Source organism: Nelumbo lutea, chromosome 1 (genome assembly GCF_056320005.1).
Source record: "Nelumbo lutea isolate HS-2025 chromosome 1, American lotus-T2T, whole genome shotgun sequence".
In the NCBI taxonomy this organism is placed as follows: domain Eukaryota; kingdom Viridiplantae; phylum Streptophyta; class Magnoliopsida; order Proteales; family Nelumbonaceae; genus Nelumbo; species Nelumbo lutea.
This window is the reverse complement of record NC_142684.1, coordinates 121166511-121178858: the sequence shown is the minus strand read 5'-3', so window position 1 is coordinate 121178858 and position 12348 is coordinate 121166511. Positions and strand designations below refer to the sequence as shown.

Below are 12348 nucleotides of genomic sequence, written 5' to 3'. Positions count from 1 at the left end.
GATCAGAGGGGTGGAGCTGAAAGAGGACTTTCGTGGCGACTTCCCGTCCGTAATCCACATGGGTTCACTGTTCACATGTTCAGCGTGGAACCCACGACGGTTCTCTCTCTCTTCTCTTCTCTACACAAATCTTCTTGCCCTTCTTCCCAAATCCAAGCACTAGCAGACATGTTTCCCTGCTTATTTAATTAAATTTAATCGAATAGAATGTGGCAATGTGTTTCACCTCTCTTTACAAAAAATAAAAATTAAAAATAATTCACCGGCTGACAGCACCGCTGAGGCGCTGAGGCGCTGACCCGTAACCCTACTCTATTATTATAAAGCATCAGCAGAACTTGGATTTGAGACAGTGACCCACACCTGACACCTGGTACCTCCATCCCTTCCTTTGCCGGTCAGACTCAGACCTTCCCATTATTCATTGACTCATTGCCGGTTTGCCAATTGCCATCCTCTCTCTCTCTCTCTCTCTCCACCAAATCAATATAAATTATTTGGATGGATGCACTAATTCTAACCCAGAAGCAATATAAATGTACACATTAAAGGTGTTGACTAATCGAAACTGACCCAAGTAGCTGTGGGATTTATGTCTTAATCCGTATTTTGTCCATCTGATAATCAGGATAATGAAGGGGTATTTCAGTCTTACTCACACGAGCCAGAAACTGGAATGCCTTCTTCCTTTCCGCTTCACATTTATAGAATAATTTATATCAAATTGGGAAGAACTGCAAGCAGAGGAATCATCCTGTTTGGAGCTTTGCATTCTCTCTCTCTCTCTCTCTCTCTCTCTCTCTCTCTCTCTCATTTTTGGGGTCCTAGTTAGCTAGCTTCCGAGTTGGGCGAAGGGAAGATCTGGAAAGAAAATGCACGCCAAGACAGATTCAGAGGTGACGAGTCTCGCCCCATCTTCTCCGACGAGATCCCCTCGGAGGCCCGTCTACTACGTGCAGAGCCCATCGCGAGACTCCCACGATGGCGAGAAGACAACAACATCTTTCCATTCGACTCCGGTACTCAGCCCCATGGGCTCACCCCCCCACTCCCATTCCTCCGTTGGTCGCCATTCCCGTGAATCCTCCAGCAGCCGGTTCTCCGGATCCCTCAAGCCTGGCTCACACAAGATCACGCCCAACGATGGATCTCGAGGGGGTCCCCACCGCAAGGGACAGAAGCCATGGAAGGAATGCGCCGTGATTGAAGAGGAGGGACTTCTGGAAGATGAGACAGCCGAAAGGAGTCTACCTCGTCGCTGTTATTACCTCGCTTTCGTTCTTGGCTTCATCTTACTTTTCTCTCTCTTTTCCTTAATCTTGTGGGGAGCCAGTCGACCTCAGAAGCCTACAATCACCATGAAGGTATAATTGAATTATTGTTTGTTAATCAAAAACCCATCTTTCCCTTTTCTTTTCCTTATTTCTCTTCTCTGAAATGAATTTTTAATTCGCAGAGCATTACATTTGAGCAAATCGTGATTCAATCAGGTACGGATGCTACCGGAGTGGCGACCGATATGGTCTCCCTCAATTCCACTGTAAAGCTAGTTTTTCGTAATACTGCTACGTTTTTCGGAGTACATGTAACGTCAACACCTGTTGATCTCTCCTACTCTCAACTAAGTGTGGCCAGTGGCACCGTAAGCAACAAAACCCATCTCATGTTACGTTTCTCTGAGAAAATAAAGATGAATCAATCAAACTCCGTCTCTGTGGTGGTTTTAACCTTTTATTTCCTTCCCTCCTTGGGATGACATTGCAGATAAAGAAATTCTATCAGTCGAGGAAGAGCCAAAGAACAATGACGGTAGTAGTGATGGGGAACAAAATCCCTCTGTACGGAAGTGGGGAGGGTTTGAGCAGTTCGACAGGCACCTTAACGGTGCCGGTGCCTTTGAAACTGAGTTTCATGCTTCGATCGAGGGCATACGTCCTGGGAAAACTGGTCAAACCAAAGTTTCATAAGACGATCGAGTGCTCCGTGGTTCTTGATCCTAAGAAGCTCAACGTCCCCATTTCTCTGAAGAATTCGTGCACATACAGTTAAAAAGCAAGATCTGCGAAGAGTGCTAGGTAAAATCAGATTCATCACGGAGACAGGATTCGGGAGATATTTATTTACACTTTTAAATTTGTTCAGTTTTTTTTTTTTTTTTTTACCTTCGTTAAATTCAGGGAATTTCTTTGGAAAGGTGGAGACAGCTAGACGGTCGATGACGTGGCTTTGGTTGCCCGGAAGACAGCTGGGTATTAACTGGTTTCCGGTGGTAGTGACATTTTTTCTTTGTTGTTGTTGATTATTTAATGTTATTAATTAAAAATACAATAAAATAACTGGTCACTGGTCTCGTTCTATATATTGGAGTTTTGTTTTATCTCCATCAATCCACGATCCCTCATAGTTTATTGGTAGTAGAGATTCTGTGTAATCGATTGTTTTTGTTAACTTTCTCTGTAAATTCATATTTAGAGAAACAATGTAGTGATTAAAATACTAAAATTATTTGCTTATCGTCATTACTCTGAAGTCTGAATTATCGGTTGCTTGCTTTCTCCGAGGCAAAAAATATATAGAAAATGCGTAGTAGATGTAGGTGGAAGTTTGTTACAGGAAGAAATTGAGATCAGATCAAAAACTCGAAAGTGTATTCTTCTTTTTCACTTTCTCTTTTTTGTATTGAGACTTGAGAGAAGTGGATATATATTCTTTCCTCCATCGACGGTTGACTTGCTCCCTGATCCTATTCCCACCTCTCAAGTCTCAATTAGTGATGGCTGAGAGACTGAGAGTCGACACTGAGGGTGAGGGAACACCAGGACCCACAGTCTCCGTTGCCCACGTTCCTTTCCGATGCCCGGCCAGCACTTTGCCGTTTCTTTTCCCGCTTCAAAATTTCTCTCAGAACAAGGCCACGTGGCTACAGTTGCTATTGGAACAATCAAATATACGGCCACGTGTGGTCCATACTTGAGATTGTAAACCGTGTTCTGTATTCCTCATCATTGGCCCTAAAATGGGAATTAGGGGTTGGGCATTTTTAGAACCGAACCGATTTTATCGGTTTTTGGAAAACCGGTAACCGGAACCGAATCGAATCCAGATAATCAGTCAACCAGTTTGGTTAACCGTTAATTCCATTCATTGGTTTTTCGGTATTTTAATTTTTATAATATATTATAAAAATATATAAATATATAATAAAAAATTATAAGTATATATAAAATATTATATTTTAAATAATAAATAATATATAATATATTATATACTATAAATATATTTATTTATTTATATAATGTATATTTATTAATTTATAATATATATAATATATAGAAATATATGTATACCGGTCGGTTTTTTATATTGATTAATTGAAATCATTTTTTAAAAACACCGAATTGAAATCAAAACGACCGATTCGATTAACCAATTTTTCTGTTCGATTTTGGTCGATTCAGTTTTTCGGTTTTTTGCTCACTCGTAATGGAAATTCAAAATTGCTCCTCACAGAGGTCATCGCATTCAGTTGTACATTAATAACTAGCGGGACTCGTTGAATGTACGAAATTTATCATGTGAAATAACTAAAACTTATAATTAATGAAAGAATACAATATTGTTTAAAATAATTAAATCTTTAATTTGTTACAAAAATGTTTTACTAATTTAGTAACTTATTAGTTTAAATTAATTATATTAATATTTTTAACAAAAAAATATATTATTGTTAATTATTTTCCATATTATTTGTTAGTGTTCTTTTTTATTTATTTTACTTTATTAATAATTACATATTTTAATTGTTTGTAAATTTTAAAATACTCAAATACCAATAAATATATATAATTTGGCTATAGTCATAATTAAATTAATCTATAGTTATCTGTTTTAGTCATAATTAAATTAATCTAACTCCAAACTTAAGGTTTGAGTCTTTGTATTAGACTTGGATTATCCTCATCTTGACCCAACCCACCCAAGTTGCATGCATCGTAATATTCATAATTGGACTGAACCAAACCAAGTACAACCCATGCATACATTATTTTTGGGGTTTTTTTAACTATTTTTAGATAATATTGAAACTAAAGTAGCTATGGATTGGCTACCCCCATTGTGTAGCACAATGAACCAAAAAATTTAAATATCTCAAGCTAAATTTTGATAGTGCATTAGTAGTTTTTAAGGCTGTTTGGCCAAGCCTGACCCACACCTTAAGTGTAATAATATTTGTCTGAGCCTACAGGCTTGCCCGTGTTAATTATAAAACTATGATTTTGTTACAAATTAAAAATATATATTTTTTTATATTTCTATATATTAATATAAATTCGTAATCTAAATATTGTATAATAATATTTACCATACGTGCATATAACTTCCATGTTGAGCTTTACTATGTTTGTTTAGTTTGGACCCCATATGCTAGGATTATCATTGGACTTCGAAAGTTTGATACTTAATTAGACTTTGAATCCAAGTGTCCTAAATTTAGATGTTAGAACTTGCATCTACTTAATAATTCAATCGGATGTGGATTTAACCCCACACCCAATTTGATTAAAACCCATGTCTAATAAAAAACTATTATTTTGTATATGTAGTATAATTATAGTATACGCATAGATATTAATATATCTATTTATACTTTAAAATTCAAAGTCCAACATAATAATAATAAGATGTCGATACAAATCTAAAAATTTCATAATCAGATGTTGATGTGAATGTAGTTGTATTTGATTTGAATTTGATCCATTTATAGCCCTACTACCCACATTATGTGTGGGCTTGGTGTATCTTTGAGATAGACCTAACTCAAAAAAAATAGTTGCTTGAGCATGGAAATTTATAGATCTAATCAGGTTAGGCTAAGTTATAAATGATTTAATACTTATTATTATTAATTTTAATTATCATCTAAACAATAATTTTTATTAATTTATTAATTTTATTAATTTTACAACCCTACTACCTGCATTATTTTCTTGAGCCCAATGTTGGGCTAAGTTATAAATGGTCTTCCCTATGTAGGAGTCATATGGCATAATTAATTTTTATAATTTTTATATGGAATGCAAATGGTTTAATTTTATTATTTTTCATAATTGTTTACTTTTATTATTAATTTTAAATTATCCTAACTTTTTATTGTTATTTTTAACTATCTTATTAATATTACTTATTTTCAAATAGAATTAAAATGTATTTTAGTTTTTTTAATTTATGAACCTCTAATCTTTATTAGTTTCTTAACTTTTAATAGTTACTATTATTATTATTATTATTTTATATATTTATTATATAGATAAACTGGAACTGTTTACAAGAATGGGTCAATATAGACCCATTTAACTTGTCTTATTTGTCTGAGTGATAAAATGGGTCAATATAGGCACTATGCATAGTAAATGTCTCAACTCATAAAAATTATTAATTTTAATAATAATATTAATTAATTAATTAATTAAAATGCATTAATACAAACAAAATAAAACATTAGAACATGGGTTCCATTTGCAATATATCAAACCCATTTTTAAATCATAATATTATTAAAACTATCAAATAATATTTTTTGTATTTAAATTTATCATTTTTATTAGTGTTTATTAGTTTTAAGTGAAAGTTTAGTGGATTTTTAAATTAATAACTTTTTTTTAAATTATGTTTTTGTTGTTGTTGTTTTATGTTTGATTGTTTAACCTCAACCTATTTATATTATTTGATTTATTAATATTTTACTTTATTATGTTGCATTACTATTCTCTCTCTCTCTATCTCTCTCTCTTGAATGTTTTTTTAAATGTAATAATGACATGCATTAAAATAAGAGGCCTTGGAAAACCCAAAGGTCTCTCTTTCCCACTCTTTAATAGTGTGCAACTTTATTTATGCAATCAAGATAGACAATGATTAATTTTTATATTTTAAAATAATAGAAAATAGGAAAATAAAAAAACGAAAATAGATAAATAGCTTATCTCAAAGGAGAGATATGATAACATTCATTAAAATGGGTCAATATAGACCCGTTTAACTTGTCTTCTTTGTCTGAGTGATAAAATGGGTTCTACATTAATTAAAATGGGTCAATATAGGCACTATGCATAGTAAAGGTCTCAACTCATAAAAATTATTAATTTTAATAATATTATTAAATTAATTAATTAAAATGCATTAATACAAACAAAATATAACATTAGAACATAGGTTCTATTTGCAATATATCAAACCCATGTTTAAATCATAATATTTTTAAAACTAGCAATTAATATTTTTTGTATTTAAATGTGTTATTTTTATAGTGTTTATTAAGTTTTAAGTAGAATTGAAGTGTTTTTAGTTTTTACTAAGTTTTGTTAATATTTATTAGTTTTAAGTGAAAGTTTAGTGAATTTTTAAATTAATAATTTTTTAAAATAATGTTTTTATTTTTGTTGTTTTATGTTTGATTGTTTAAACTCAACCTACTTATATTGTTTGATTTATTAATATTTTACTCTATTCTTTTGTATTACTATTCTCTCTCACTCTCTCTCTTAAATGTTTTTTTTAAATGTAATAATAACATACATTAAAATAAGAGGCTTTGGAAAATCCAAAAGCTCTTTCTTGCTCTCTAATAATGTACAACTTTATTGATTTAATCAAAATAGACAATGATTACCTTTTTATATTTTAAAACAAAATAAAAACTGAGCCTAAGGGGTATAAACGCTAATAAAATTAGGAGGGTAAAAGTAAATAAACATGAGTGGGCCAAAATATAAGTTAGAATGTGAGATATAGGTGGAGGATTTTGGGGATTTTTGAGAAGGGATAGTGGGGGGCTATGGCTCCACTCCACCGCCCCCTGGCTCTACCCATGGTATTGTGGTTGGTAAGGGTGTCAATTAACCAGTTTTGGATTGGATCCCGTTCAGTCCAAAATTAATTTGGACGGATTGGACGGACCAATAAGACATATTGGATTGGACCTGATCTGCCCGTAACAAATTTATATTGGATTGGGTTGGATTAAATCAAATCCGGTTCATTGATTTAAGATAGAATATATCTGTCAATGGACCGGTTTTGAGTTGAAACCAATCTAATTCAGAATGAATATGAATAGATTGGATGGTCCAAACATTGAATTGGATTGGTCCAAAATGGTCCATAATATTCATTGGATTGGATTGGACCTGGTCCATTTATAATGGAGTCACACTAAACTGGATCGGATTGGACCAAATCCGGTCCAATTGACACCCCTTGGTCTCTACAACAGTACAACCTCTGGTGTGTTTGAATTCAATGGGCCCCACTGTTCTCCTATGGTTGAAATCACATAATTTGAGTAATACAGCACTTTATGAGGTCTCCTGTGTTATGGTGTGAATCTATTGTTTAGCAAATTATCAAATAGAATATTTCAACCATGTATTACATTATATACCATAATCATCAAATTTATATATTATATACCATAATCATCTTTTTTTTTTGTTTTTTTTTTATTTCTTTTGAAGGGCTATACAAAGGGTAGCCAATACCCCAACCCAGGTGCAGCAGCCAGTGGGATTCGATCCTAAGTCTCCATTACAACCAATATGAGACCTTACCAACCAGTTGGTTAGCACCTTGCACCATAATCATTAAATATATGATATTTTAGCACATAAGGCAAGTTGTAACATTTTTCAAAATCATATGTAAGCGATTTCAAAGCTCACAACACCCTTAAAAAAGGAAAATCTAGGTGGCGTTTGGTAGTGTGATAGGCCACGAGATAGTGGGTTTCGAAACACACCACACCACCTTTGATGCATTTGGTATATGTGCGGTGTGGTTCGAAACACAATATCTCGTGTTCTCAACCACACCACGCCCAATTTCTCAATCATAGGTCAATCTTGTGGTCTCAACCATGCTATAGGGACTATAGGGCCATAATCCATTTCGATACATCACATCTATCTAAAGCCCTAAATTTTTTACTGTTGCAACTAGCCCACTACCACTATTTTGGTTCTCCCTAGAGGTGTAAAACGGGTCGTGTCGCCCTTCCCTGGTATAACTTGGGGGTCAGTCTGGCACAACCCACGGTCTAAGCCCATATGGGCCTAGGCTGGGCTGGTTCATGGGCCAAGCCTTGGGCCTGGCTGGGTTGTAAATCGGGCCAAAGGTATTTATTTAAAAAAATGAAAAGAAACTTAAAATTTTAATTTTATATGAATTTTGATGTATACAATTGCTTATATATACAATAATTAAATAAATTAGTATAATAAAACTGAAAAAATATATATATATATATATATTTTATATATATATTACTAATTTATATGGTTTTATTTTACTAATATATTATATACTATATATTATTATATTATTATAATTTATATAATATATTATATTATATATATAAATAATATATATGAGTTGTGTTGGGTCATGCCGTGCTAGCCCGGCCCGCGAACCTAAAACCCCAGGCCCACCATGGTCCACTCAATCGTGCCGGCCCTGGCACAGCCCACGGATTGTCATGCGGTGCGACAGATGGCATGGCCCAATTTACACCTCTACTTCTTCCCACTGCTCTTACCGAGACGAGAGCCTTCCATTACCATTCTTTGTTGTCATTTCTCCCCACTCGACAACCTCCATTATCGTCCTGCAGGTTCTCACTTCCATTGCCGTTCTCATGGAGGGAAGTAGTTGCCCCTGTTCTTCCTTGGTTTATCTTGAGTTTTATTTTCATTTGATTTTACAACTAGCTTCAAATGATCTATGTTTGTTGGACCGGTTAGCTCAAATATCTACTCTTACCCGTTGGACTGTGTTTTGTTTGGCTGTGTTTTATCCTTCCTCTGTACTTATATGTTCTTATATGTCTTGGAGTTGGGTCCAACTATGTTTTCTTTTACCATGTTTCATGCCTAAACAAAGCTCCAACAGTGGTCTGTTGGATAACGTCTAACAAACAATAAAGCTCTGTGTTTCGTTCCTGAACAAAGCTCCAACAGACAGGATTTTGTTTATTTTAACCATTCTAACAGATGTTATATGTTCTTATATGTCTTGGGTCGAACTTTTAAGAAACATCTAATCTACATCCTCAAATGTAATGAGCTTGGAAAACCAAATTCTGAAGACACTACTTTTGTTTTCTTTTTCTATGATGTAGTTATAGCTAAAATGCATAAACTAGAAATAGTGAAGAAAATCAGATTTCTAATTGCTTTTACTGAAATGTTGACGTTTGGTGTGGCTGATTAATTCAACAGTCACAAATTACTCTACTAAACTGCTCCACCATCTTGCTGAAATTTAGGGACCACGTTCCCATTTTCTTCACTATAAAAGGGAGCTTCCATAGAACGTGGGTAGTGAGCATTAGAGAGCACTTACACAAAGAGGTTTTGCAATCTGCAACCCAGAGATCTGAATTTCAGAAATCGTTCATTCGAGCAGTCTGCATATTCAGAGAACTCTGCAACTTATACAAGTCTGCAATTTAGAGAAGTTTGAACTTCTGTAATACTTCAATTGATGTTGTTATCTACTGGTTTCCTTGCCTTTGCCGCCTATGCCATGGATTGCGTCTAAGCTTTGTCAAAAGCATCTCGACACTATTAAGATGGCCAGTTTGTAGTATTCTCATCAAGGACATAAATAAAATAAGTTCTCCATCCCTCGTGGATGTAAGTCTCTTTGACAAATCTGGTGTCATTTTTATTTTTATTATTTACTTTATAATTCACATATTTCTCAATTATTTTTGAGTTTGCTATCTGTTCGTCATACTAATTAATCCGTAATTCAGAATTTTAATCCTTACAACTAATTTTATTTACTTCTATGCACATCAAGACTCTGATACACCTTAACAATGCAAGTTAAATAATGCTGGTAAGCCGAACTGAATTTGTGAACCACAAATTAAAACCCAACATTCCAAAAAAGTAAAAAAACTGAGGAAAATCTAATTAACAGAAAAAAAGGGTAAATCTCTTAAGGTATCTTTATTCTACCCTTATGTTAATAGTCGAAATTTATAGACACGTGACATATCTACTTGATAGCTGTAGCGGCGGGGGTTACGGAGGCAGAGGTGGCTGTAAGCCCAACCATATCTACTTGATATCCAACCGGTGTTGCAGGGATGATTTTTTTTGTGGACGACTTTTTTGACTTTTCTAACGAGGATGTTGGATGAGGGCTTTTTGAGGAAGTAGAAAAAGAAGAAGAAGAGAAGGATTGTGCCTCTATTTCTTCTCAAGAACAAGGGGAAAATGATAACTGCAACTCTGTCGCTTTTTCTGTGAAAGACGATTTTGGGTCTGTTCCCAGCAGTGAACTCAGCGTTCCGGTAAGCTGTTTCCCCGTTAAAATAACCGATAATATTTCTTACTTTCTCTCTTTTCTTTCCGTTTTTCTGCATAAAAATTTTAACTTCTTGAAGGAACTCATTTCAGACAGATGTTTGGCGAGCCTCGAATGGTTATCTCGTTTCGTGGAGGAGCACATCCACGATAACTTGGCTGAAAGAGGCAAACCCATCTGCTGCTCCTGGTCTTTGCTCTTCTTAAGCAGAGGCTCCGGCGAAGACGAAGCTGATGACCCCCAAGCTTCCCTTCCGAATTGGAATCTCTCCACCAGCCATTGCACATGGACCGGTGTCTCCTGCAACTCCTTCAATCGAGTTGTTTCTCTTGATCTCTCCAACATGAACCTCTTCGGCATTTTGTCACCTGACGCCAGCCAGTTTCGCAACCTCATCAACCTAACCGCCGCCGCTAACTTCTTCTCTAGATCCATCCCTTGGGAGATCTCTCGTAGGGGAGGCGAGATCGTTGGGTACCGAAAGCAATTCTAGATTCCTCGGTACGTTTGCTTCGTTTTTCATCTCTTTTTTTAGTTCATTTGGCCTAAATGTTGTTCCCTAATAACCAGAAATTGGCCTGAACGTCCAGAATCGCACATCGTCGTTTTTTGTTGCTGCAGACAACAACCATACCACACTTGCTGAGACCCATCGTATGTGGCAAAAAAGAATTTCGAACTGTTCCCTCAATTGAATATTTCTCACAAGAAAAATAGGACTCCGAGGAGGAAACAATCAGAAGATGTTGTTAATGAGAGAAAATAATCTCTCCAACGGACAAAACCCAGGGTGAGACGCTGAACGGGTACCATGCAAGGTGAGAAGCAAATGTGCGAGAACCGGCGGAAGGGTTTAAAAGTTTGTTTCTAACATATAGCTGATACTAATGAAAGTAACTTTGTAAAAGCCTTTTTCAATTTACATGCTCACCTCATATTCATATTATTGATTTTCTTGATTTACTCTTCAAGTCACCTCACATTATTTATATGAGATACACAGAATCAAAATACACGCTATGACCTAAATCATACTACATCTTGCAGAACGCTCATGTAGGTGTGGTGTGGTTCACGCTACTAAAATTTGACCACCTCCACCAAGGTTCCAAAGTGGTTCCACGCTCTCCATCATGGGCAATTGTAGAGGACCCATTGTTCTAACACACCCCTTTTGGTTCATGCTACCAAAATCCTCTCATCCTCTCATGGCCACCACCACTATGATATAGGTGGTTGAATTTGTGGTGGGACACTTCACCACATTAGCTTCGACGCGGAAGGTTGATCATGCTAGAGTATGGCCCCATCACCAGCCCCCAGCCATGGTCTAGAAGACGAGTCTTTAGGGGCTGTTTGGCATCGCTGTCATTTCCTGGAGCAACGGTGCCACATCAGAAAAAGTGGGGCTCCAGGAAACGGGCATTTGTTTGGAATCATTTTTCCATAAAAACGATGCTCTAAATCATACATCGGAAATCGGGAAGCAATGGCTTGGAGTAACGCCAAATTTGACGTTTCCTGGAGCTGCACCTCGTTGCTGCCAACATGACAGTGATGTGGCACTAGATAATGGGTACTTGTCTGAAAACGTTTCCTGGAGCAATGGTACCAAACAGAAAAAATTGTTACTCCAGAAAATGTCCTACTTGGCAGCAACTATTCCAAACAAAAAGGGGTGTAGCAGCACCATTTTCTCAGAAAACATGTTGCAACTGCAGCATCGATGCCAAACATATACTTAATGTTCTCGACTGCAGAACTCAATTGTGATGTCAGGCCTTAGTTAATCCAATCGGCCCATGGTCGAACCTGGTTTGAGATAATGATGACAGACCGGATGTGTTAAAATTCAAATTTTGAAATTCAAATGGACGGACTACAAATCTAGTCATTTCATTTTCATTGCATCGAACCAAGTCCAACTGCAGGTTGATTGGTTCAAACCAAGGCCCAAAATCGCAACTGAATTCCAAA

The 12348-nt window shown here is 35.7% G+C and overlaps 1 protein-coding gene and 1 long non-coding RNA gene across 4 annotated transcripts; both read left to right on the top strand.

Annotated features, from left to right (window-relative positions):
- The first annotated feature begins 519 nt into the window (after positions 1 to 519).
- LOC148877184 (uncharacterized) lies at positions 520 to 2387 on the top strand. 2 transcript variants are annotated; one of them, XM_088982405.1, is made up of 4 exons: positions 520 to 1364; positions 1457 to 1642; positions 1765 to 2075; positions 2178 to 2387. In XM_088982405.1, the coding sequence occupies exons 1-3, from the start codon at positions 873 to 875 to the stop codon at positions 2047 to 2049; spliced, it is 963 nt and encodes a 320-aa protein (XP_088838531.1). In that variant the 5' UTR covers positions 520 to 872; the 3' UTR covers positions 2050 to 2075; positions 2178 to 2387. The 2 variants fall into 2 exon arrangements, with proteins under 2 accessions (XP_088838531.1, XP_088838526.1); XM_088982400.1 differs by having other exon boundaries at positions 530 to 1364; positions 2195 to 2387.
- Positions 2388 to 10072: 7685 nt separating this feature from the next.
- Positions 10073 to 11227, top strand: LOC148877183 (uncharacterized). Of its 2 annotated transcripts, none has more exons than XR_016105073.1 (3): positions 10073 to 10357; positions 10464 to 10872; positions 10962 to 11227. It is a non-coding gene; the product is annotated as an uncharacterized LOC148877183 (long non-coding RNA). The 2 variants fall into 2 exon arrangements; XR_016105074.1 differs by having other exon boundaries at positions 10090 to 10357; positions 10942 to 11227.
- Positions 11228 to 12348: the final 1121 nt, after the last annotated feature.

Bases quoted from the DNA above. Each gene is read 5' to 3' on its own strand.
- LOC148877184 (XM_088982405.1), top strand. From the start codon at position 873: ATGCACGCCAAGACAGATTCAGAGGTGACGAGTCTCGCCCCATCTTCT. The intron at 1,365-1,456 runs GTATAATTGAAT...TTTAATTCGCAG, and splicing joins AGCCTACAATCACCATGAAG to AGCATTACATTTGAGCAAAT. The intron at 1,643-1,764 runs GTAAGCAACAAA...ATGACATTGCAG, and splicing joins TAAGTGTGGCCAGTGGCACC to ATAAAGAAATTCTATCAGTC.